This window comes from Chlamydotis macqueenii, chromosome 24 (genome assembly GCF_036417535.1).
Source record: "Chlamydotis macqueenii isolate bChlMac1 chromosome 24, bChlMac1.mat, whole genome shotgun sequence".
NCBI lineage: Eukaryota > Metazoa > Chordata > Aves > Otidiformes > Otididae > Chlamydotis > Chlamydotis macqueenii.
This window is the reverse complement of record NC_141579.1, coordinates 5,139,007-5,165,732: the sequence shown is the minus strand read 5'-3', so window position 1 is coordinate 5,165,732 and position 26,726 is coordinate 5,139,007. Positions and strand designations below refer to the sequence as shown.

General features: G+C 46.5%; 2 protein-coding genes across 2 annotated transcripts; one reads left to right on the top strand and one right to left on the bottom strand.

Moving 5' to 3' along the window:
* The first annotated feature begins 2,652 nt into the window (after positions 1–2,652).
* NFKBID (NFKB inhibitor delta) lies at positions 2,653–14,895 on the top strand. Its single transcript, XM_086765998.1, has 8 exons — positions 2,653–2,688; positions 2,830–2,976; positions 5,291–5,342; positions 5,751–5,917; positions 6,261–6,377; positions 10,031–10,195; positions 11,609–11,713; positions 14,890–14,895. The coding sequence occupies exons 1-8, from the start codon at positions 2,653–2,655 to the stop codon at positions 14,893–14,895; spliced, it is 795 nt and encodes a 264-aa protein (XP_086622124.1).
* A 1,032-nt stretch (positions 14,896–15,927) lies between these two features.
* POU2AF3 (POU class 2 homeobox associating factor 3) lies at positions 15,928–24,017 on the bottom strand. The gene is made up of 6 exons (XM_086765997.1): positions 23,949–24,017; positions 23,270–23,340; positions 21,142–21,259; positions 18,741–18,801; positions 16,834–17,060; positions 15,928–16,329 (listed from the first exon to the last, which is right to left on the bottom strand). Exons 1-6 carry the CDS (start codon positions 24,015–24,017, stop codon positions 15,991–15,993), a joined length of 885 nt encoding a protein of 294 aa, XP_086622123.1. The 3' UTR covers positions 15,928–15,990.
* Between the last annotated feature and the right edge of the window lie 2,709 nt (positions 24,018–26,726).

The following is a 26,726-nucleotide window of genomic DNA, read 5'->3' as shown; positions in this document are numbered from 1 at the left end:
ACAAAAAGTCAATACAGCTGAACTGAACACTAGTGCAGTTAGACATCTCTGTTTACAGAGGAACACAAAGTGGCCAACATGAAATGTGTAAGTTCACACGGAGGTGTAACTCAAAGGTCTCGCCTTGTCTGCCACTGGAAGATAGCCATGTAGGTGTGGGAAAGTGGTTTGGAGCTATGGTCTTTCAGCTGCAGAATGGTTTTGCACTCTAAAATATCCACCTTCAAGATGGGGGCTGATTTTGTGGCTGCCTGGTAATGCTGCATGTTCTACCAATGGACAGATCCTGGTCCCACTGATGTCACCGGGAGCTTGGCCTGAGTCAGGATTGCAAGACATGGCCCCATATCAGGAGATCATTGAGAAGACAGGGTCTTCCAAAACCTGGACTTCAGTCTAACAAGGAATTCATGGCATTACTTTTAGCCAACAATACTTTTGTTTGTTCTGTAGCATTTGCATGTGAAATCAGTAATGTCATGCTGAGCAAGGAACCTTAGTGACCTCTCTCATGCCTTTCTGCTCTGGAAAGTTTCTCTGTGCTGTAGTCTCCCAGGCCTGCAGGTGCACACATTTTCTTTATAGCTTTCTGATTTTCTTTCCTGGAGAATAAGTAGCTTTACTTTTTCCTCTGCTGCAACCGTAAATATTATTTTTCATGTTCAGGAGTGCCACACCACAGACAAATATATTTGCAGGCAATATATCCCCTTTTAACTCTGTTTATTGTTTTCTTGATAAACAAGGGATTCTTGGCTGATGAACACAATTTCTCTGGGTTTTTCTGCTGTCCAAAGCCCAGGATCCTTGGGTGATTTTATCATTTGCAAGACTAATTGCAAAATAATTTATTACACTGTTTATTACCTGGTGTCCAGCACTCCAGTTGCCACCCAGGCAATATCTTACGTGACCTTACAGTTTATGCCTGAGTGAGGTTTGCAAGCTCGGGTTGAAAGTCTTGAGAACTTTCAAAGCATATTTTTTATTTAATATTGACAAATCTGGAAGACATGAGCAATAGATCATGTAAGTGATCATAAAGTTGTTTGCAAATAGCAGTAGTTCAGGTGCATTGAACTTAGTGGCTTACATTTGCAGAAAAACCCAGCAAAGAAATTAATTAGAAGGAGCTTAGTTCACCACTGCTTACTCCAGTTTTTTAAGTACAAAGACATTCAGTAGGTAAAACTGGGATAATGCAGCTGTGAATCAAGCCTGTGGTTGCTAAGATTGCTTTTAAATTTCTTTCACTCCCAATGTATGTGAGTTCTGTGTGCAAATATAAAACAATGATGAACTGTTTCAGAATTTCTTTCTGGGTTGTTCTGGTTAGAAAAAGACAAAATCTTTTTCAATAAAGATCTACAGTAACTTTCATATGCCTAGAGTGTTTTATTTCCTATCCAAAAGGGTAACCCAGCACTGGTTTAGCAGTTAGTTCAATAACATACATGCAGGCTAGAACCACAGATTAGCTTTAGACTTTCTGCGAATTTTGCACATTAAGGCAGACTAAGAAGGAACTCCATTATCCAAATATTGCCTGGAGGCACTGTTTACTCAAGCAATCCTTACTCACAGATGCACTCCTGCAGTTCAGATCTAAGTTCAATCACTGTTATCCCATATTGGCATCCCTGGGGATATGTGGGTGTGCAGACACAGCTAATGCTGAGCTTGACTGAAAATCAGACTAGCCATAAAGTTGCATTTCTACTTCCTGAAATTGCAAGATGTGACTCCGGGGAACAAAATTACCTGAGGAAAGAAAGACTGCCTACCACCTTCTGACTAAAAACTATCAAATATTGCTGTATGGAGCGAAACAAACCCAGGGGCTAGTTTGACTGCCTTTAGGATGGTGTCCTCCTGTGCAAATGGGAAGTGTAAAGCTACCTGTGCAGGGCTGCTGGCCTTGCAAATAGGACCTAGGGGAATGGAAGTGGTGAGTAGCTCTGTGTGATTCTCTCCAGCTCCAGCCATAGAGCCAGGCAACTAAAGTGAAGCAGTTAAGTGTTTTCCTCGTCACTAAGGGCCATGTCACCCAGCTACCCTGTAAAATTGTTTGCTCCCAGGGTGGTTCATGGCCAAGCAGTGATCAGTGTCTTTATTTACTGTCTTAGACTTCTACATATTTATGCAGCTAAAGGTATGAGGGCGTATACATTGGCAGCTGCAGAGCGCATGAAATTGCTGCGAAGACTTGATGCCAAGGAACACAGAGGAAAGGTAATACAGACCACTTTCTCCTGCAAACAACAGTGTTTGGGATGGGCACGGGCTTTGCATGACTGAGAGCAACTGACGCCCTGAAAAATCCAGCTGTCTCTCTGTTACTGCAAAGGAAGCTTTGGGCATTTGTATGCCTTGCTCAGGTACCTCTGGCAGGATCCTAAAATTAGGTGGGATGAGAATGAACTTTTTGTCTTTTCAGCCCATGGTTCATAGAGTGATCTAAGACAACACAGGAAAATACATGTATGTTGGCAGTAGTTTCTGAGGCCGAAGGTTTTACGGACAACAGATCTATGCTAGGAGTGCTGCACTTGGCAGAAACAGCATTTCAAAAATGCCAAACTTGGGTTATGGCCTAAGAACACTAGAGAGAGTTCAGCAGGAGCTGGGAAATGCCCCTCTGCTCATGGCGCCATGGGTCCTGAGAAATGTGAAATTCAAAATCTGCCTGTGAGCTGTCTTTGGCTTATGCGCCACAATCCTTGGGATTCTAGACACCACTCAGCCCAGACTGCCCTTCCCCGTTCCTTGTTTTATGATAGCACCCACTTCTAGACTCTCACATTTTATCTGCTATGCTGCTATTTTCAGACTCCTCTGCTGGTGGCCGTCACTGCCAGGCAGCCAGCTATTGTCTATGATTTGATCCAGACAGGAGCAGATGTCAATGCTGTAGACAACAAAGGACAGTCAGCTTTACATCTTGCAGCAACATATGGGTTTGCCCAAGTTCTTCAGGTAGGAAAAGCTTTTATGGTTTTAATTTCTAGCAGTATAAACCTACAATAAAGTCTCAATGTTGGTGTCTTTAAATAGCTGTCTCTGAAGGCAAGATGTCAGTAATCAATGAAGACTGAGCAAAGTCTCCTTTTCCATTGTGTTAGGAGTTGGCTTCCCAGATTATTCCTGTTTTAGGACTATACTTGCAGCTAACATCAGCCTCCTGTTACAGAGCAAATGGCTTTAGCATATCTGTAGGGGAAAATAAATTCTTTCTGCAGATCATAGCTCTAAATCTGCTGATGGCAGGCCAGGCAGAGTGGGCTTGCCCTGGCTTGAGCTCCAAGTGCTGTCCTGAAGCCTACTTCAGATGAGATTCCCCAGACGCTGCAGGCATCTGTGGGGTGTGAGGAGAGGGAGCAATAATACCAGTGTGAAAAACCCTCCCTGATGTCATTGTCATCCAAATGAGAACAATGAGTTATGTTCAGGCTCAAGCCAGCTGAAGAGAGAGCAGATGTGACCCTACAGACAGTCAGCACAGGCACAGCCTTCAAAATGAGACACATTTTTCACATTTTATGCAAAACCAAGATCCACCAAGGAAGATTTTCAGGGTATGAGAGAAACTAGACGCTCCTGTATGGCAAGAACCTACTCGAGTTTCAAGACTTGTGACACATGACCAGATCTTTGCTTCCATAGTACTTCACAGATCTTTCTGTAGACAGACTGTACGTCTAAATTGTGTGCTAGACAGACTCTTAACAGTGCTGAAGAGCAAATTAGCACATTAGCAAATTAGCATTGTGGCAATTTTTGGAAGGCATTACATAGTAGAGTTAAGCATACTGGAACATGTCTCTTAAACGCTTAGCTATTGGCCATAAAGTGGAATTAATGAAACGTGCCTTCCTTGATTCATATCAGGACTGAGTATAGGCAGCTTCAATGCAAAGCTTCATTGCAGCAGGATGGCTGCTGCTGAGTTTACCTGAGGGCAGGGCACAGGGTCCTCTGAGGATGAGGGATGTGTCAGTGTAAGTGCCACGGGGTGCCTGGCATGCTAGCAGTGCATTTCCAGTATTCTTTAGCTCTGCCTTGCACGTGCCCTGGGTTAAGTCATGAGCAGGGAGTTAATGTGTAATATTGCATGTTCTTTGGAACATAGGTGTTTCATTCAGTGGGGAAAGTTTTAAATCTAGATGATTCCAATAAAGCCTCCTAGAGTGTCTTGTGGTGGTTTGTCGTTTGCTTTTTTTTTTTTTTTTTTTTTCACTTGACATAACAAGGGAAAGCAGGCTTGCCTCTCGGTGGGGTCAAAGCCATGAAATGCTTTTCAGTTTGTTGATTTATTTATTTTAATTGTTTTTTTTTTCTAATGGATTAAATATCTAATTCTAATCATCAAGCAGCTCAGAGCTACTTGTCAATATTTGTTCTGGATATATTATATTATTGTTACAAAAAGAGAGTACAAGCTCTAACCGTTCTGGATAATCCTTCAGCAGGATTCTGTCCTGCACCTTGTCTAACTTGGCGAGGTTCTGGATGAGTCACTGCATTGCAAAAAATTCTCACTCAAGGTGCTGTAATACGAACAACTTGCTTTATTCAATCAAGAGCAAAAAATGCCGTATCTGTAATAAAACAGACAAGGAGCTACTTGGCTGCATCACATCAAATCTGTCATTTTCTTAAGTTAAAGAGTTTTGAAATTTTTACTCTCTGCTAAATCAAAGCAGTGTTCATCTCCAGGCCACTATTTCATGCCATTTATAAGCTCTGCATCCTCTTTGCTGCAGCTGTTGCAACAAGCTGTGGTTTTAACCTGTCACACTGCTGCACATCTGCTGCACATTAAAAAGAAAAAGTAAATAAATCCAGTCTCAGAATTTTCAATGTCAGCAAACTTTTTGGTAATGTCGAGGAGATTTTCATTTATCCTTGCCAAGAATAACTCAGAATAAATATGAAATGGTATTATTTGCTGCCTTTGCTTAATCCATGGTGAAAATGAGGAGACTAGCGCTCTTGATCTGAGGGCAGTGACTTAATTTTACTGTTCTGAACCGACAATCTAACAAGATACTCTACTTAGGTAGAGTTTAGGAAATTAGAGAACATGGTCATCTTGTGTAACCCTGAATGTCCCTGTTAGGAAATAGATTCACAGTGCTGAAATCTAGTGTCAAATAAGGGCTTAGTTTGTAGCTAAATGATAATTATCTGATTGTTTGTTTGTTTGTATTTAAACTTTGTAGTTTTGACTGATTTTGGCTTGAACAGTATTCTGCTGAACTAAAATTTTCCATTGCTTTGCTGCTTCTAGGTTATACTGTCACTAGGTTTCCCTCTTGATTTAGAAATGAAGGATTTTGAAGGTAAGACTCTTTGTACAAATATTTTACAGTAGTATTAAAAAAAAAAAAAAAGGAAAAAAAAAACCTGTATTGGCTATTTCATTAACTGATGGTCATTGGTATTTGGTGGTGTGCTAGGAAGCCAGAGTGGCCTCAGCAACTGCCTGGGGGAGAGTCATTGCTCTGTGCTCAAATGCCACAGAATTCAATGGTGCTGGTGATAAAGTGCACAACTGGAATTGAGCACATGCTGGAGTGCCCCATAAAGTGTTGATACAGCCAATAATGGTACCTTTGAAAGCAGATGAGGGCTTGTACCTTAGCAACACATGCAGAGATGCATATTCTCTCCCCACCAACCCTCACTGCCCTCTGTACAGTGTCTTTGTTGGGACTGTTGTTATCTTCCTCCCTTACCTGGTTTTCCAGGCCATACCCCGCTCCACTGTGCTGTTCTGGCCCACAACGCTGTGCTCCGGGAGCAGGGTTGTCAGACGTTGGCAGAGGAGCAGCAGAAAGATCTTCAGCACCAGAGCGAAGAGCTGGAGTCCTGTATCCACCTCCTGGTGCAGACAGGAGCCTCCATCTACAGCCGGGTAAGGGATAGGCTCAGTTATCCGTATGCTGTTTGTTTGTATGGGAACTCTCCCCTGCCGTGCCTGATGCTCGTGCTGTGATCAAATAATAGAACTGGAGAAAGAATAAACTGCTGACAGAAGGAGCGTGCTTGTTCCCCTTTAAAGTGACTGGTTGCAGAATTAGTTCCTGCCTTTTGAAGTTACTTTCTTGTAGCCTGAAGCAAACGCTGGAGAGTAAGAGGGCCGCTCAAGGGAAGAAGGTGCAGAGCTGGCCTGGACTTTTCTCCAATGTTTATATAATGTCTTCAGGTTGCTCTGCAGAACGTTTCTTATTTTGTTTGCTTTTTCTGTTTCTAAATAGGATGTGAAAAGCAACAAGACAGTTCTTCATTATGCTGTCCAGGATGGGAACATTTCCCTGCTCAGATACTTCCTGGAGCTGAATGATTTTAAGTCCAAGGACTTCGTCAACAACAAGGCGAGTTTGGCCACGTGTGGACAGGGTTTGTGTGCACATCCACAGGCAGAGGAGATACCACAAGCAGTGTGAGAGCTATGCTGCAGTGGGAGGCTGTATGCAGACAGAGGCACTAGGAGATCAGTGGAGTCCTGCAGAAACCAGTTATTTTCTTCCCACACATGTTTTTTTTCTGGAGGGCAAAGAGCAACAGTTTGTGAATCTGAACTACTTTTTTTTTTTTTTTCAACCTGATACTGTGTTTTCCAGTAAATAGACACTTCACCTGGAAAGCAGTGCCTGGCTTGAACTCTGAGTTGTGCTGTGAAACACAGACTCCTCTACCAACAGGCAGAAGCTGACAGAATGAGAGAGCAAGAAAACCAGGGAAGAGGAAGGAACATGGGAAGTGGTTACTTGAGGAGGAACAGGAACTTTATTACATTAGGCTGAAGGTCGAGAAAACAGATCTGTAATGATGCAATGGTTTGCTGTTGGCAGCAATGTAATACTGAAAGGTGGCAGTTTAGGGCAGCTATGTATCAAGTAATCTCTCCTGTCAAACATGCCATCCATAGGAAGGACAAAGTTTCCATTTCAGTTAAGGGAGATGGTGACTCTTTCTGCCTTAGATATTATTTGCAAGCCTTCTGACTTTGTGCCTGCAAGTTTGAGCCTGGAGAATCAAAATATTCACAGGCCCACCAAGCCCTAACAGCTGCCAGGAGCAACAACATAAGAAAAACACATGCTACAGGCAGTGAACCAGTGGCTGACATTGCCAGGCAGGTGAAGCATGGGAGAAACCACTTCTTTGAAGATAGTCAGCATCCTTAACGAGCATGTAGGAGCCTAGGCACTGTGGCAAGTAGACCACCTCTGACTCTGGGGGCTTGAGACTCTGCTTTAGAGACCCTATACAGTCCTGCTTACTGAGCTCAAGTTTTGCTAACATTGGTTCCGCAGTGCAGGGTTTCCTAGCTTGTATAAAGCCAGCTAGAAACCTCCCAAGTGGTGCTGTTGTGTTACCCATCCCCTTGCTGCCCCATACTTCACCTCTGAGCAGATACCAAGAAGTGACACTATCTTGCAGATGTATCAGCTTCACCCATCCTCCTAAGCAAGAATCCTGACATTCCTATGCCTTAGCTGAGACATCGCTCCACACCATCAGCCAAAGCTTTGACTCTTGGCTAGCCTCCCCATCTGAGCAGGACTAAGTGGGTGATTCTGAGTGCTTCTGCAAAAGGGTACCCTTGAGCACAGAAGGAGAGAGGGAGGGGAGGACAAGGCCGGGGATCCCTGTTTTGAGAGGATCAGTGCATTAGCTTTCATTTCAAGACTTTCAGTCTCTTAGCCTTGTTTGTACTCCCTAGAGCATCCACATGCTTGTGTCATTCAGAAAGTAATTGAATGTATTCTATCGACTCAGTTGCTCACTTGGGAAGCAGATACTGGGCAGCTTCCTGGGTTTTTTGCCCCTACAGATTTCTGTTGGACTGGAGGAAATACATTTTGCTTTGTGTATGTGGGTAATAACACTGAGTTTCTGTCCTTCTGTACAGTGAAGGGCCTTACACTGCCTTTTCACTACATTCTTTCTGTATATTTTAAGACCCATTAGGCAGGTGCTAGCTTGTCCCTGGGAGTCTGCTGTTGTCTCTTGATCACAATCCTGTGAGAGTTTCCTACCGTGATAGGATCACTTGGAGTCTTCAGTCTTGTTGGTGAGCTGTCTGGGACAGTGAGAAATATGATGGCAAGGTTGTCTGATACCCATCCTGGCTTTTTAGCTATTCCAAGTATGAAGATGACAAGAAAACAAGGATGCTGGAGTCCATGTTTTGGCTTCCCTGGCTCATGTGCTGCTTGCCATGGTTGTCTTGTTCCAAATCCACTTCATTGTGGATTTCATAATGAGAAAAGCATTGAGGCTTTTGAGGTATTTTTCACCTGAGGGATTCCTAGAGCATACATTTTGGTGCTCTGGACCATTGTCTCACATCAGCCCCATTAAAGTCAATGGAGAGGATTCAAGATCAGACTGCCTTGTTTGCTTAGCCGCATGCCTGGGTTTGGAAGCTATCAAGTGCTTCTGCCACAAAGATGCAGGAAACAAATGCAGATGTTTCCATTTTAACAAGAGGTCCTATAAAGAGTTTGTAACTATCCCTTGACTCTGTGGAATGATCGACAAGGATCTGCTTGCTCAGGGCTTGTAAAAAATGCCTTGTCTGAGAATAGCTGTTAAGATTTTGCTAATTTTGTTTTGTGCTTCAATGTATCTTACGTTTCACTGGTAAAGAGGACCTGAAAATCATATGTATTCCTTTTAACAACTGGAATAGTAATACGCATTGCAATGTGTGTCAAACCATTCAAAGTTTATGAGAAATGTATGATCATTTCAGAGAGAAAAAATAAGCAGCTGCCTAAATGAGACTTCTGGCAGACTAAAAATACCTTGCCTTACGCATTTGCTTATTAGGTTTTTCTCATTTAAAACCGTTACCAGTCATACCTGGCTGGGCAAGGGCACAGATTTCTACACGGTCTGGTGATACCAGAGCTTTTCTGCAACAAATTGCAGCATGCTCCGTCCTGCGCCCTCCCGTGGCTTCACAACAAATTTTGTCTATGATTTCTGTGCAAATCCTGTTACTGAAAAAGCTGGAGTCAATATATGCTTAATTAGGCCCTTGGCCTCAGGACTCTGCTTAATTACAGCACAATGAAAATAAAGCCAAGCGCTACTTTTAGCATTCTGGGAAAGAAGCAGGAGAAGGTTTGTATCCCAGAATGATTTATTTTGTCTGCTGCAGAGCCAAGCCACCTGCAGCCCTGTTTGGTCCACAGTACACAAAGTCACTGAGGGGCATGGGCTGCTGGATCTCTGGCTGGGCTGGACCACTGGGACAGCTTGGTACATTTCAAAGCACCTCTTTTTAAAGCCATGGACATGGGAGGACTTGCACAGTCAAAGATGCCTGGTATCCAGGAGATCAATCTGGGTGTCACATATAACCTATACACTACTGGGTCTGGCTTTCACATGTGTCAAGGTCTCTTTGCAACTTTCTGGCACTTGCAAGTGATTGTAAAAGGGAGTAGTGGAGGTGTGTGGGGCACGAATGGGTCTGCTATTGTCAGTCTTTGCATAGCTCATATGTGATGGGTAACGCAGCATAACGTGCGTTGTGTCCCTTGGGACTGACTTAAATGTTTCCCAGTAAAATAGTTCCCATTGTTTCTCCTGGATAAATAGGCATGTTGCATGGCCTGTATTCTTCTCTTTTTAAAATAATTTATCAGGTCTACACTTACATGAGGGTACAATTTAGCAGGAGTTTGCAGAGGGATTAGGAATATTGCTGACACATGACTATTTGTTGCTGTACCCAAAGCATCAAAGCTCCCCAATTTGTAGTGCTCTATCAGAAAGAAAAACCTAAATCCACAAATCTCCTGCATGACCAGCCATACATGGGAGAAACAGAGCAGGGATACTCCCTCACTTCCCAGTAAGTAATTGTGTGAGGCTTCTTCAGCTCTCGTTTCACAAGCCACCATTTCTAGGACAATTCTGAGTAGGTGACACAACTTATCAGGAGGTTTCTCTTATCTTTTTTTTTTTTTTTCCCCCTTCTTTTTTTCTTTTTCTTCCGCTGCATTAGGCACATGGCAACACAGCTTTGCATATGGCAGCTGCATTGCCTCATGACAAGAACCAGAAAGAAATTGTCCAGTTGCTCCTTGACCATGGGGCAGACCCAAGAATCCGAAACTTAGACAATGATCAGCCAATCCACATGACTCCTTCAGGAAAAGCTGGGGATCAGGTACGTGAGGCACATTGCTGCAGCTTCCTAACACATCTGTACAGACCACAGCTGCCTGTCCTTACCATATGACAACAAGTCATATGACATGGTTCTGATGTTGCAGTGGTATAGGCTTGGGGGTTCCCCAGTTCAGTAAATCCACACTTGAGGAGCACAAAGCAGGCATTACCTGATACTCCAAACGCATCTGGGGAGGTAACAATGTGTAGTTCTTTGATAATGGCAGCAAATCTCAAGGGATGATTGAGTTTCTTGGCTACAAATATGAAAAGGCTCCTGGGAACTCATTGTAGTCTCTGATATGTTTATACATATATCTAGTTACACATATACATGTATATAAGTGTATTGGAGTGTCTGCATGCACAGTTTCAGATGGTACAATATGAGCTTCTACATTTTTTGGCAGGTTAGGCATTTGCTGAAGAAAGGGAGAGTTGCATGTGCATTTGTTTCCTGTCGCCGAAATGCCAGAACCTAGTTTGCCTTCAGTTTCTGGAATGGCTTCAACTTCAGCTTGCTGATTGCACAAGTCCTCTTAGAAAAACTGTGAGGATGGATAACCAACACATCCCTGCTCCTAGAGTCTTTAAACCAGAGTGGGATGACAGTGTTTCTCAACCTGTGGACCATGAGTAGCATGTAAGATATCAAATGATGAGTTTTCAAATGTTTGAAAACTTAATTTTGTTAACAAAGAATACTAATAAACCTCAAGCATTGCTTGCAAGCAAGGAGGTAAGCAAAGCAAACAACTGTTACATAAACAAGCAAATGTTCAAAGTACAGCCAACCCTTGATTTGGTGGCAACCAAAACCCATGATGGTGATGGAACACAAGATGGTAGTTTGGGTATAAAAAGTTGAGAAATACTGCTCTAAGACATGCCCGAACTGTGCCTTTTCTTAGGTCCATAGAGAGGTACTGGCTGAAATGCTGAAGCCTTTCTGATGTGCAATTACCTCCATTGTTCCTGCTAGCCTGGGAATGCAGGAACCTGAGGGAAGGGAAAAGACTGGATGGAAGAGGTCAAGTCAGCCTAAGTCATCCATGGCCGTATTTAATCTGAGTGAACGGACATCCAAACTCAAGAGCTGCAAGGCAAGGGTTCCTGCAAGCTGCTACTACCCCATTTCTTAGCACTTTGTGGAAGAAAGCTGAAGCAGCTGTCCATTTCCACCATCTCTCACCCTACGCCAAGAAAAGAAAAGAGATACTTGTAAAAGCAAATACATGGCATAGGTTCTCAGCAGCGCAGGTTCATGTGGCTCCTGAGTGCTTCCCAGCAAAGGGACTCCTCTTTGAGACACCTGATCCAATCCCAGTCTCCAGTTTTGATGACAAAGAATAGCTCTGGAAGCACCTCAGAGTGGGGAGCTGAACCCGCACCTGAGCTAATGCTTGTGTAGGAGACAGAGGGTTCCTTTGAGTCTTCAACAGCTTTTAGGCATGGACAGAGTAGAAAACCTTGGAGCTGTGTGGGCCTCTACACAGCAGGGTCAGAGTGCAATGTGGTAAGCCCTCTCCTGTTCCCATTCTTATCTACGGGGGCATTTTAATAGATTCTTCTTATTCTTTCTGTGAAATGATTTGTGAATTGCTGTGCAATCAACTGGCAACAGTTTCTCTGCCAGATCAAACAGGGTTGAACGTAGATGCCTGAAGGGTGTGAAAGCCATGTTTTGACAACACTTTCACAGAGGGTATCTCATCTTCAGTACACATTCTGAATTACAGTTTGCTGATTTCTCAATGCTGTCCAAGTTATTTTTTCTAACAGGACCGAACAATAAGATGAAGGGCAGATGTCTTAAATCACTGCAGTAACTTCCTTGATCACCTACTGACTAACTCACTGGGATGGGGATTTCTGAAGCACTTGTCAGTCTCCCAGACCTGGACTGTTTAAACAACTGTTTAGCAGACTTGAACAAAAGCTCTTCAGAAATGTGGAGATCTCAACTTTCTCAGCCCTCCTCTCTGCTGTTTTGCTTTTCACTACATCATATCCACAAACCTGCCAACATCCGGTGACAAAAAAAAAAGCAGACATGTATTTGCATGTGTTTGCATAAATTTGCATGTATTGGGCATAGGCCAGCAAAAGCATGTGCTTTCTTACTTTGAAGGGATGTTATAACAAGCCCTGAATTGAGTGATAACTGCATTGATGAGTTAGTATTGTGTGTCAAGACAAAATGGTCAATAAAACATCCACTTCTTGAACTTGCTAGGAGCAAACTGTAAAACTGTGACCAGCATGTAGCATTTGATGCACTAGGGAACACGTAAAAAGCTTTTTGCCATCTAGAAACATCTATGAGATGATACAAGTCCTTTTGCAGCAAGTGATAAAAATATATGAGCTGTTTTCTAGAGTGTCTTATCTCTTTATTATTTCATCTGCCTGCTGTTGGATGTGTGATATAGAGCAACACCATCAGTGACTTGTAGTCTGTAAACATCACTATCTCCATAATATTGGGGAAAATACTGGTCTGAGGAGGGATGGATGTGCCTTCATTCAAAGCATCACCCTGGCAGCCTGTGTTACTCAGTTGACAGAGGAGACTTGCAGAGGGAAGATCCCATGACCAACCCAGGAAAGACTCATTCTCTCTATAGCCACATCTGTGTTCAACTTTCCAAAGCTCATATATTAGAGACCTGCTCTGAAGCCAGCCATAATCAACAAGCTGTTCATGTTGTCTTTGGACTGGATCCATGAGACAGTTGGAGGCTGCTGCTTCCCCATCCTTGTAAAGCACCTTTCCCTGTCAAGCCAGCCAGTTCCTAGCTTGTGTATCAAGAAAATCCCTTTTAAGGCTTGAAGGTGGCCTGAGCATTGTCTTCTGTGTTGGGGTGAATTTCATTGATTTGAGCAGTATCTTAGTTCACAGTTACCCCCTCAATTTTTTATGACTGTTTCAGGGGAAATGTATCTTTTACAACCTTAGCAGTATTGGCAGTGTGTAATACCCCTTTATTTGCACAGTTTATCTCTTCCTACCTGTGGCTTTGGATAAGCTGCTAATAACAAAGGCTTGTTATCACCAAACAAATGTTCTGAAGTGGCACCATAGAAAAGTTGCCAGTTGGTTGGCAAGGAAAACTTTTTGATCAAATACTCTGTGCAACTGGTAAAGAACCTGAAAATAAGAACCTTTTATTTTCTCTATAACTGTGGGTTACTGCTGGAGTTATTAATGGCTTTTCTTAAGAATGGAGTGATCTTCACTTTTGTGTAAACACGTGTTTGTATGGGCTGGCAGAACTTCACCTGGCAGGGACTGATGAAATGCCAGTGCTGTGCCAGCTCTGCTGAAGATATGACCCAGGGTATTTTCCTTTACCCCACCCCTCCTCCTTTTTTTTTTTTTGGGGGGGGGGTTGGGGGGGCAGGAATAAAGAGGGAAATAATATGTTCCTCATAGCCAGAAAATGTACAATCAACCTTTGAATAGTCCTCCTCTGTTGTTTTTTTTTTCTCTTTCTTGTGTCAACAAGACATCATTGTGTCAACAGTCAGCAAGCTTTTACTTGCACTGCCTGTGTCACCTGGAGCTATTGACATGGAGTTGGGGAACAGTGTCTAAAATATGTTTACAGTCCCTGGCATTGGAGATTGCAAAACATCTGGAGAAAGAGCAGCAGAGGAATAGGAAGAGGCTGCGAGGTATGAGGACAGTGCTACTTACTTAATGGAAGCTGTTAGAGTTCAGAAACTCCAGTGCACAGAAACATTTTGCTGGAAATATCCTTGTCCCAAAAGAGCAGTTGATAATTTCAGAGCAGCTGGTGCCATGCAGCATGAGGCCAATATCTGTTAAATATCTGCTGTCTTTAAGAACACACTGCATGTGCCCATCTGAGGACCCCGTCTACCTGGGAGCCCTGGAAGTGTGGAAGCTCAGGGGTGAGACCAGCCCAGCCTTCCAAGAGACAGCTTCCCCCACTGGAGGAGTGCATCTTTTGCCTAGGTCAGGTAACGTCCGAGGAGCAGGAATAAGAATGGGATGTAGGGTTGTTTGTAGGGCTCATGTTCACACTGCCACTCCTAAGTGGCCATGCCTAGGCAGCAGCCATATGTTCAGTGATGGGCACAACCTCTCCACTGCACACCACAGTCTCTGCACAAAGCAGCTCTCTTTGAAGATGCAGTGTAACCACTGATAGCTGTACAGATCTATGCCACAATATACTGATAAATGTGCAATCTGCTGATAACATATTAGATTTAGATATCCACCTGATGTGGAGGTGAGAGATATGTTCAGGTGGATATCTTTAACACTTTACTTCCTTGCTGGCACTGTTTTGTAGACTGGGAGAGTATAACCTTGCTGTAAGATGTGTTAATACAAGTGCTTTCTTTATTGAATGCTTACTTATCTTTCCTTTGCTGTATGATAACATCTCATGTCAGCTCTGTTAAGCTCAGGCCAACATTGCCAACCCATGAGGAGGATGTGGTTGTCCCATTTCCACTAGAAGCCTCAAATATCTTGCCATAAATTTATCTTCTTGTGGCACTTTCATGCTGGTGACAAGTGGCATTGACGTGTGGCTAAAAGTGTGCCCACTCCTCAAGCAGCAGGCAGGAGCAGCCAGTACTGAGTAAGGTGTGGAGCAGGCTGAGGCAGCAGAAGGTGAGCATACAGCTAGTTCAATTATGTATTTGTCTTCACAGGTGTAGTTAGTTTTTTTTCATTTGTGTTGGATTTAATATGGAGAGATGCTTCTTTCTTTCCAGTCTGAGTGCTCAGCTGAGAAACGGGTGGCTGGGCTTTCTGCCTCAGCAAGTGCTAGTAAAATGAGGTGACGCAGTCTTAGAAAGGTCTGGGTTTATGCAACAAACAGGGAATCCTCAGCTATGATAACTTTCCCATTATCTACTTAAGGAAAAAAAAAATCATTTAGCTCCTGTTCAGTTCATTATGCTGAAAGGTGCAGAAAACCTGGTATCAACAGACCAACCTATACAAAGGGCTGCCAGACTACATCAACTTCTCACTGAAATTCTGCCTTCACAGGGAAGCTGGTATTGAGCAGCAGCCAAAGAAGTTTGGCACTGTATTCAACCTCTGTGCAGGCCGGAAGGGTCTTTCTGACACATGACCCACAGGCTGAGCCCTGAGCCTGCATGGAAAACTATGGTTTTCCTTTTCTGCAAGAACAGCTACAGAATATCATCACAGCAGCCTGAGCAGATGCAGTGGCTAAGAAGCTGCAGATCCATCTCAGAGCAGGGTGCTGCACAGCTTTCTCTGTGGACAGTGTGCTGGGTGCTGAGATACATATAGACTTTTTATCTGCTGGAAAGGGTAGGCGAGAACTTTCATGCTGCTGAGTAATTGCTCCTCCTGTAGGTTGCCGAGAGTCTGTGCTCTTCACCTTTGTGAGAACGGGGCCAGGATCCTGGATCATTAGCAGAACAGAAAAGCACTGACACTTAGCACACGAGGAATGAACAGGCTTCAGCATGCGTACCAAATTATTTAATTGTATAAAAAAGAATTGGCTTAATGACATGTGTTTGGTAAGGCAGCTTAGGATATCTTTAAAAAACAACAACAAAAACAAACAGGAAAAAAAAACCCAAACCACCACAACAACAACAAAACACCCCTGACCATACAAGACAGGAGGACTTAATGTAGTGACAGCGTCATGTAGAAAATGTGTGAGTAATGAAGAATAAACTGGACTGTGTTAGGCAGCACAACTTTGCATAGTTCATGGGCAATTAATCTGATTTGGATACAGTAGGTGTGTAAAACCACAGTCCTCATTAGCTATAGCAGATGTCACAGTTCCTATCCCTTCTGAAGAAGTCATCAGCCATGGCCATGGGTGGTAGGTAGTCCATGTAGTCCGTGCTGGGGCAGGGGAAGTACTGCGGGACCCTGTTGTCCACATGCTGGGAGCCACAGGCTGTGCAGCAGCAGGCAGAGGTGGTATATGGGGAGGGGGTATGGCAGGACCACTCCTCTGCAGTGTAGCCATAGGTCTTGGCGTCCAGAGCAGAGGGTGGGCTATGGGTCAGTGGGGTGAAAGGAGATAGCTGAGGAGGAGAGCAGCTATAGTTTAATGGGCTGGGCAGATCAGCTGAACTGGGGGATCCGGCAGCCTAGAGTTAGAGAGAAAAAAAAACAACAAACAGCATGTTTCAGGGTGTCATTTGGGGAAATGTGGACAGCAGCCAGAATTTCCATGCCGTTGCCTTTCTCAGGAGGGTCTGGCTACCTGGGGAGATGGTTTGGCCCTTGGAGACCTAAACCCAAGTGGAAGTTCCTGTAATATTACTGTTAATAGGGAGCTTCTCTGCAAGTTAGACAACTGCTAGCAGGAACTGGGCTATTCTTTGCAGAAGATCTACGGGATCTGTAAAAGGGACATTCCCTATTTTGCAGCCTTTCTCCAGGTTTGGCTGGGCCTCCCTGTCCTCTGCTCCCAATGCAAAACCATGCAGAAGTCCACACAACCAGCCTGCATTGCTGTGGCTGTACCCCATGCCCCTAAAAGCAGCCATGTTTCCAAATCAGCTTGCTGCTGTTTCACCCTAGGATGTGACTCCCTTCTCCATCTTCCCTCTGAGTGTGCTTGTGGCAGCTCCCTGGGACACAAATCTTACCAGGCCCTGGTTGAAGCAGAGTGGGACTGGCTGGAAGGCGTCGGAGGTGTAGTGTGAGGACGTCTGGTAAGTACTGAAGGCTGGGTCTAAGGGCGCATCTGTCTGAAGACAGGAATCTACCAGCTGCTCCAAATAGCTAGGGCTTTCTTCACAAGAGAGGCAATTTGAAAACTGCCAGGACGGACAATAGTTGGGAACAGAAGAGACGGGTTCTGCATCAAAGGGTGCTAGAAGAGAAGGTAAACCAGACAGTAGCATATTACTCAGTACCTGTCTTCACAAAGGGCAGGTGTTGCCCCAGGCCAGGTTTCAGGACTCTCATATATTCAGTAGGTCTATGGATTTAGATAAGGAAAAAGGTCCTTCAAGTTCAGGGTGAATTTTCTAGGGAAACAGATACTAGGTGTTCAAAAGCATGCAAATAACTTGGGGAAATTTAGTCCCCTTGGAAAGCTGCAAAGCTCTTTAAATACTGCTGGAAACTCTTCTAGCTCCAGCCATTTTGGACAGGGATCCAGCTGGAAACTCCCTCAGACTCTTGACCCTCTGGCCTCCTTTCAAATGCCAACTGTTTACAGATGTAGAAGCTTGCCATGCAGTGATTTATGCTTCACAGCTTGGCAGATGGCTTGCGCCTTTGCCTCACCTAGTCTCCAGATGCAGGGTAGCTACATCTGCAGGAAGAAGGGGATAACAGAAGAGTAATTTGCTCTTTTATCTTCTAAACAGCCAGACAGGAGACAAACCTCTGAGCAGACAAAATGGAGGAAGCCACTGATAACGCGGCCTTGCATCCAGATAGTGTTATTGGCGAAAGTGCGAATTTCCGGAAAGCTATAAGGTCAGACTTTCACTGTACTGCAACATGCTTGCTGGGGATGTGAAAGCTCACAGCAGACCTGACTTCTCAGAATTATTATCTTTTCATGCCATGTTCAAATGTGGTTAAAAGCAAAGCCCTGTCCACATAGAGGGGCACGGGTCTGAAGGAAATGGAACTGCACGTGGGTAGAGTTGCTCAGAGTTGTAATTGTTTGCAGGTTCAAGGTGGCAGTGTTTAGCTGGATGGGGAGAGGAAGCGAGAAGCACCCCAACAGATGGAGACTTTCCAGCCTGAAAAAGCTTTGGTATGTCTCACGTTTCTGTATTAACATAAACAAATCGATTCCCGAATATTGATGATTTAATAATTTCCTTGTCCATACAATGTATATATTCATACCTGCCCAGCCTGTTAGTTTTCTGCTTTGGCTGCATAATAATGGAAAGACCTGTGAGCCCAAAGTGCTATTCCCCTCCCCTTTCCCCTTTCCTTGGATATTAGAATCACAGAATCATAGAATCGTTAGGGTTGGAAAGGACCTTTAAAGGTCATCTAGTCCAACCTCCCTGCAAGGAGCAGGGAAATCTTCAACCAGATCAAGTTGCTCACATTCACCTACAGGAGGAAGCAACTCTTTGTGTTGCTGAAAACCTGACACTCCTCTCACTCCTGTGGATGCTGCCAGGAGAGTGAGAACAGCCAGCTCTGCTGGAGCTCAGCAAAATGCTCCAGGGCAATCTGACCCTCTGGCTCCAACCAGACCCACAGGCTGCAGCCTGGAGAAGGTGATGCCAGCAGTGTTATTCCCTAGGGGATAAGCATCCCTTCCTGAAGGGAATCTCTCTGCTTGCTGTGGGAAAAATAAATTGCACAAATTAGAGCATATGAGCGTGCTCCTGAACTGGGTAATATGTACCCTACTGGCCTCACGGCATCCTCATCTGCATTTCCTTTCCCATCCTGATTGGCTGCATTGCTGATTATCTGGTAGTGCCTGCCTCAACCAAGGGCTGGAAAGACTCTGGGCTGTGGGAAAAATTGGGAAGAGGGTGGGAAGGGACATGTGGATAGGCTTTGTACCAACCTGAGTGAGGAGGAGACACAGACTCTGAAAACTGGATGCTGCTGCTGCTGCCCCAAGAAACCTGACCAAAGAGAAGGGAAGAAAATAAACTGTAGATACTGTAACACAGGAGAGCATTTTTCTACACGCTGAGGTAAGTAAAGATTTCACTTCAACCTATTATGTAAACTTTATTTACCTCATTGCTGTGACATGGAAAACTTCCCTAGCATTGACAGAACAAGATTAATGGGCATAACATGATTTTTCCCTGAGCCTGAAACAGCACTGCAGGAACACAACACCAGCCTGGGGTAAAGCCCTTGATACAGCACACTGCTAGTGTGCTCTTCCTACTGCATTATTACAGTTAATTCAGCAGAGATGTAGCTGCCTTTGAAACTAGCATGCATTAATTTCTAGGACCATGGATTCCACAGTGGAGGGATCTCAAAGAATTTGTAGGGATAAATATGACTGAGAATGAGTAATTAACAAACTGTAGTGATAACTCTTGAAACATGACTAAAGACAATTGCAGGTATCCCCATGCAGGCATCAGATCGGGTTGCCATGCTTACTGTTGATGTAATTTGAGAAGCAGCTCTGACATTGCTCCCCACTCTAACGCAGCCACATGCCTCTATGAAGATGAACAGTCTCATTTTGTGAGGGATGCTGGAAGCTGAAGTGGACAGATCAATCTGTTCTAGCAACCTGACCTGCCAGAGGGGAAAAATCCACCCCCAAAATAATGGAACTTTTGATGTTTGTTGTTTGGGACCCAGGTTTTACTCTCCAAATAAAAATAAAAGGGTTTTTTCCTCAGTTTTAGTTCATACAGACTTCCACTTCATTTCCTTTATTCAAAATGCTCTCGAGTTAGTGGCTCATTACCCTAGCAACAACTTCCTAGCACATCCTTATGCATTTAATTCATTAAATAGTGGTTATTCTAGGCTGAAAGTGCCTGTAGAACTACCTCTCTTCTCTTTGGCTGCAGATGTGTGACAAGGCAGACAGAGCCATACCACCGGCAGCAAAAGTTTCCAAGTTTGGCTTTTTTCAGTGCACAGAGGCAGCTTATCCTGCCGGCCCCAACCTCTGAGGCCTCTCCAGGACAGTGTGTACCTTTTGCGGATCACAAAGGTAACCTCCTGCACTGCCACTTTTCACTTTTTCCTGTGTGGGCAAAACAAGCACTGTGTAAACCTGCGGTGGGAAGTGAAAACCAGTTCCACGCAGCCCTGTGATGCCTGGCTGTGATGAAGAGGCTGCTTCCATTAGGGCTGCAGGAGAGGAGTGATCCAGCATTTCCAAAGCCCAGCAGTTTTCGTGTGCTGTTCGCTGTCTGCCTGTGGGCTTGCAGGCTGATCAGCTTTCTGTGCAATCAGCTGCAACAAGGTACAGAAGATGGAAGATGAAATCTGAAAGCCATCCAAAGCTGTAATGTCATGAACCAGGAAGAAGTAATGATTTACCAACCTCTTTATGCAAATCACTAGAGTGGCTGGAGCTAGAGAACTCCTACAAAGACTGGAAGAGTGAGTGAGAGAGTGTACACACACAAGATCTCCCATTCCCACCTTTAGAAGGGATGGGGCTAGGAGCTGCCCAGGTGGTACTGAAAAAGTCGGAGACCTGAATTCAGTCAAGCATGCTTGAATATTATGCTAAGGAGCCCCTGCTTTAAGGGGTCTTTGCCCATGTCTTGTTTTCTTCCTTTCTGCCAGCCAAAATTTGGGGTTGTTGCTAAGTCCCAAATTCCCAAACTCTCTCCACTGCCTGGGAGCTGCTGGAGGCACTGTACCTTTTGTGCCTTAATTTTCTGCCTGATCTAACTGGACAAGAGAAAGCTTACAGGGGTAGGGGGTGGCTGAAAGCAGTTTCCTGGGGGGCTGAGACCTGTGGAAAAGGAGGAGGCTAGGAGAGCTTTAGTGTGACAGAGCTTTGCCCTGGTTGCTCCCTGAAGCTGCACGGGTTGGGTTGAAGGCATGCCCTGAGCATATTCTTTACCTGATGCTGCAAAACAGTTTGGTGCATGCCTCAGCCTGGCCAGGTCACGTTTTAAATGGGGAGGCAGTGACCATGGTCTGCCTTGCTCATCCAGCATAATGATACTGGAGTTGCTGTGATAACTGTAAGTTGGACTGAAATTTATCCACCTGGGCCTTCCATCCCAGAGGGAGTTATGTTTCTGGAGCACCAGAAAGCTCTGCTTTCTCCCTGCACTAATGGCTCAGACCGTCTCCTGTTCAGATCACTGCTCCAGTTTCCCTGGCTGAATGTTCTTCTCCCCCACCCTCACCAGACTGCTACATTCAGACTTTGGCAGTTTCCTTGGCCCAGAAATTACACTCTTGGCAAAAAAAAAAAAGACTAAGAGAAGAGACAAAGCAGTCACCGAAAGATTTTTACTTACCGCTGCACTGGTAGCTGCTTGTCGTGCTCTTCTCTGCTGCAATAACTCCTTAACTGTAATCTTTACTCTAACACCTTGATACACCTTCGGCTTTCCTGAAAGAATTTGTGGAAAAACACTTTACAAGATGGGAGACTTCCAGAGCATGCAGCAAATCCAACATGTTTTCAGGCATGCTCTACGCGGAGTCTACTTAGAGCTAACAAATTATTAACTGATGACTGTTAAGTCACTTGTAATCACAGTTTATAGCCCTCTTTAACACCTGCTATTCATGCTTGTGACAAGCAGACACATATGAAAAAGTTAGCATTGATTATATTTAGTAATCATACATGTTTTATTCTTTACTATCTCCTTCTTCCACCCTACCCTCCAGGTGTTCTAATACCAAGCTCCATCTGGTGCTACTGTTGAATGTATTTAAATTCCTATCATATTTGCCTCTTTAGGACCTGAAAATAAATGTGGGAAGTACTTCATCTGGCAGATGAAAAGCAGGAATAAAACAATGGAAATATGTGGGCAGTTATTAAGAGAGCTAAACAAAACATAAATAATATGACTGCTTTAATGAATCACTTCTTGCAAAGCTTACATTATCTATTTTGCTTATTCTGTACAACTCCCACTTATTTCAAACAAGTATTTTGGATGTCTTTAATTCAGCCAAAACGAATGAGCAATCATCAGTCACTACCTGGTGAGGGATTTTTAGTACAGAAAATGGTGAAGAATTTACCTATTCTGAAAAATCACTTTAACTTGCTGTACTCACACTAAAATACTTAAAGCCTCTGGTAGTTCTGTTTCTGTCCTAATTTTCTGCTGTTATTTTCATCCAGCAGCAGATCCTGCAGACACCAGTGTCAGCTCATCCTGCAGTGAGCTGTTCCCCAGGGGAGGCAGCTGGTTGTAGGTTCCCTGTCCTACTGTTGCTGCGTGCAGCAAGAAGACAGTGCTTGATTTGCGGGTTCTGTATCCAGGAAATCCCACACGGTAGGCACTGTCCTCTTCTGCTGTAACCTCTCCCCGTCGCTGGTGGCTGTACAGCATCTTCACCCTTCTGTCTGCCCACCCCCAGCCCTCCCGCTGCTCCCTTGGCAGTCTGGTTAAGGACATGCTGGGACAGGCATACAGGTCCCTCCAAAAAGGTGACAAGCTGAGCCGGGGCTGCCGTGAGGGGAGTTTGCTGAGCTGTGCTCTCAGCAGCTGTGGATTATTCATCTCATCTTTTAATGTTTTGTTTCTGTCCAACAAACTGAAGATGAAGGAAATGAGGAGAGGGTTGAATTTAATGCCCTGTTACCAGGCCTGCCTATAGCCAGGGAGGGCCCTGAGCTAGCAGCCCCTTCTGAAAGTTTGGGTTCACGAAACGTACAGCCTCAGCCCTGCTCTGCACAGGGAGCGGGACAGGGCTAGGGGCTACGCTGCGGGACAAACTGGCAGGTGAGATACGGACCCATCTATAACCCAGGGGCTGGCTGTCAGGCAGCCCCCAGCCCCGGGTCCCATGGCAGAGCACTGTGCCCCAAGGATCCTGCTTTCCCAGCCACCCTTCCCCCCCCCCCCCCCCCGCCCGAGGCCCCAGCGCGGTCTGCGCGGAGCCGAAGCATCGAGAGAAGAGCTGCCACGGCCAGCTCTCCTGAGCTGCGGATGGGGTTGGGGGGTCAGGCAACGGGGCGGTCGGGGAGGGCTGCGAGTCGGGAGCAGGGTGACAAGAGGCAGGCTGGGGGTCGGGGTGGGCGAGCAGGGCAGGGCACAGAGAAGTGAGGCAGGGGGCAAGGGTACGGGGGCTGGGGGCGGCAGCGCTGCCCCCCCGCCACCCGCCCGGGAGCCACGGGGATGGCCGCCCGGACGGCCAGCAGCCCCGGGCCAGGCCGGGTCTCCGGTGTCCCGGCTCCCCCCACCGGGCTGGCCCCTGCCCCGCGAGCGGCCCGGAGCTGGCACTTGGCAAGCGGGAGGCCCTTCCCTGCCTCCTCCTCCCCGCCCTCCCCGCTTCCACCTCGCCTGGCAGGCGAGATTGCCTCACTCGCGAAATGACGCCGGCGAAACCCCCGAAACAGACCCAAAATGGGGTGGCGGGGGCGGCTGCGGGGCGGGGGAGCGGTGCGGCGGCGGGGCTTACCGGACATGCTGAACAGCAGCGGGCAGCAGCTCGCCGGGCGACCGGTGCAGCGGCAGCGGTGGCCCCGGCTCCTTAGCAGGGGAAAGGGGCAAGAGGTGACAGGCTTAAAATTTGGGGGCGAAGGGACCCGCACGCCTGGTGGCAATGCCAGGTGGATCCCGACAATATTGTTGTTTTATCCCTACGGGTATAAGTTTGAGTTTTTCTCTCCTAATGCCAAGTATTTAAAACCTCTAGAAACCAATGATTTGACAATCAATGATTGCGCGATACTTTCAATTTGAATATTCAAAGGCTCCACAAAATGGGCTATCTTTTTGTGAAACTGAGCACATCTCCATCTAGCAGAGGGTCTAGAGGAATAAGATCTGGTGGGGCCACCCTCCCCGCCCTTAGCTTTTGGGACATTTTCAGGGTTTTATCCATCTTGCCCCGAACGAAGCAGATGCTTCAAAACTGGCTCAGAATTTTCCCCTCAGACACACAGGCTGGGCTCCAGCCCTCTCATATTTCACTTGCTACCTGCAGAGAGGACTCTGCAAGGGACTGAGCTGTTTTTTGCACATTTTTTCACATTTTAAGGTTAAATACGAAGGTTTTTGGACCAAAATGGCAGTGGGTGGGCGTGGCATAACAAAGTGTCTGCCCTGGGCACCCAGGTAGCTGAAACCACCCGAACCCCGCTTCTTTCCACAGCACTCCCTTCCATCTGCCCAGATGCTGGTCTGATATTGGAGTTTATCTGCATTTTCCCCTAATTCAGACTATTTGCTCTTGCTGCACAAATTTGCTCCTCTGTTCTCGCATGCTTCGGTACTGGCCTGCCCTGTGTGCTGCAAGTGGTGGGGTTTCAGTTGTGTGGTAGGATGACAGTTTTTGGATAACCCTTAATTACTATACAATAGTGATGTATTTGGGTTTTTTAGGTTGCATTTAAACATTTCCCTGGGCACCGCTGTCTCTGCTGTGCCCTGGGAATAGCCGGCTGAGGCAGAAAGCAGTCCAGGCTGTTAATAATCTACTAGCAGTTCAGTTTGGCTATTGTTGCAGCTGAATCTTTCCTTTAAATTGAACAAATACACTTGATTTCTGTGGGGAGTGGTCACAGCGGTGATGCCATGCCTTGCCCTGAAATGTGTCTCGGCAGCTCCTGGTAGGCCAAGCCTTGCTCGTAATGGCTCTGCAGGGACGTTTTCCTTGGGCCTCTCTGGAGAGGAACCCTCTCCCTCCACCTGTGATGCAGCAAAAAGGAGCGTGCTGCGCTGGGGGAGTTGCAGAGGGGATGCTGCAGAGTGAGGGGTTGCAGGGGAGTACGCAGGCCTACCTATGCTAAACATTTTGGGACCTGAAGCCCTTGGGTGGCTGGGGCTGCTTCCTGCTGAAGCATTGGTGGAGGGTGGGTAGAGCCTGGTGAGGCCACGGGTGCTGTGCGGGAGAGCTGGCACTCCTGGGAGCTGGGGTAACGTTTATCTCTGTAACCAGAGACTGCAGAGTAGAGTGTGCAGGCTGCTTAGCTCCAGTCACGACTGAGCTGTATGCCTTAAGGAAACATGAAGTAGCCGTGTTTGGGGTGTTCTTGCATGTTCTGGGTTTTGGAGCATTTCCAGACCCTGCCTTGGTTAAGAGTGGAGTGCCAGAGTGGGTCAAACACTTCCAAAACAGCTCAAAAAACTTTCTGTCTCTGCTTCTCCCTCAGAGCCTGACGGGAATACAGCCAGATTGACCCTGGTGTCCTCGTCAATGCAAGGCCCTTGGGAGAAGATGCAGCTGAGATAGCTGATGGTGACTACTTTGCCACTTTGTCAAACAGCAGCTAAGAACAGTGGTTCAGCCTGGCGGTGTTGTCAGCTACGATGTGGAACAAAGCTGCGGGCTCGCGCAGGCATCAGGTTTGGGGGCACAAGGGCTGGGTGTGGGGTGAGGAGACCTGCACACACCCCGAGATGTTCTGGGGCTCTCTGCCTTGCCCTGGCCCCTGGTCAGGAGAGTAGCTCTGGCAGACCGGGTACTACCCCAGGATGCTCCACATCTTCCGCTCATGGGAGCGTTGTGTGGTGCCCGTGGACCAAACAGGAAGGCAGCCAGGCTCACCTCGCCCCATGTTTCGCATGTGTGCAGAGGAGCCCTGGCTGCTGGCTCTTTCCCTGAGCCAAGCTTTTTCTTTCTCTCCAGGGCCTGACTAGCAAAAAGAAAGATGCAGCCCATGGGATGGGTGGAGGGGAGATTTGAAGCACAAGAAAGCCACTGGAGTTTGCTTTTCCGAGCAGGTCTGAACAGGGCTGGGGAATCAGGAAGCGTCAGGAGGGACCCCAGCCCAGCCAGGACCAGAGCTAGGCGCTCCTAGCTGGCTGCAGACCTCTGCCCAAGCCAGTGCTCTGGGAGCTCAGCCTCTACAGAAGCCAGGGCACAGCCCAGCAACTGGGCAGGGGTGCAGGGATGAGCTTTACACAGCGGCTGGGGCTGGTCTGCAGCTCTGACTGTGGGAGGGCTCTGGGGCTGCTGGCCCAGGAGCGCAGCGATACCTGTGGGCGGCTGCCCCATCCCTGCCGCCTGCTGCTGCAGGCCCCTGCGAGGTAGAAGGAGGGGCTGTGCTGAGCTCCTGAAGACATAAATGGGCTCTGCTTGGCACTTTGCACCAGAGTTGCTGGCGCTCTGGCTCTTGCAGCTGCTTCTCAGCTGTGCTGCTATGGGTCAGGGTGACAGGTCTGTCTTAGGGCAGCCTACACAGAGCCTTCCCCTTTGAGGCAGCTGCCGAGATCCCGGGGAGCATTCGTTCCATCCTTTGATGCCAGAGCATACCCTGTATGGTTTGCAGGTGCCTGAACAGCCAGGAAGGTGTTGTCGGCTGGGTGTGGGCTGAGCAAGGGGCTTGTATGGTTGCTGCGTGTGCACTGAGGTGCAGGGACATTCCTGGGCTACAGGATGAGGGATGAAGTGGTATGTCTGTGAACGAAAGGGCTTTGTGTGGAAGGACTGGCCTGGCCCACTTGGTAGCTCTCTGCAGTGCTGCTTACAGGGATCTGATATTGCTGCCTGTTTCTAGATGCAGTGCTCTGTCCCTAGCCCATGTTTCCCTGCAGAGAGGTGCCCACAGGCAATATGGCATGAAGCGATGCTCTGGGCCTGATCCCATGACCCCAGTGCCATTTATGATCCCTGGAGAGTGCTGAGAAGGCTCCAAATACCCTGTCAGCCCCAGGATTTGAGGAGAAAAGGCAAGGAGGACCTGGAAGCATCTCATCATTACACGCTCTCAGGCCCTGGAAAGCTCCTGTTCTTCCTCAGCGAGGTTTTTGTTGCTGCTTCTGTGGGTGCCAGGCTGGGGGACGAGCTGAGGCAAAGGGATCAGTGTCTGCCAGGTGTGGATGCAGCGCGGGGAGCTGGCTGCATCTGTGAGGGTTGCACAGGACTCCTCTGTGTGTGTGTTTGTGTGTGCAGAGCTACCTCTAGTGGCCGT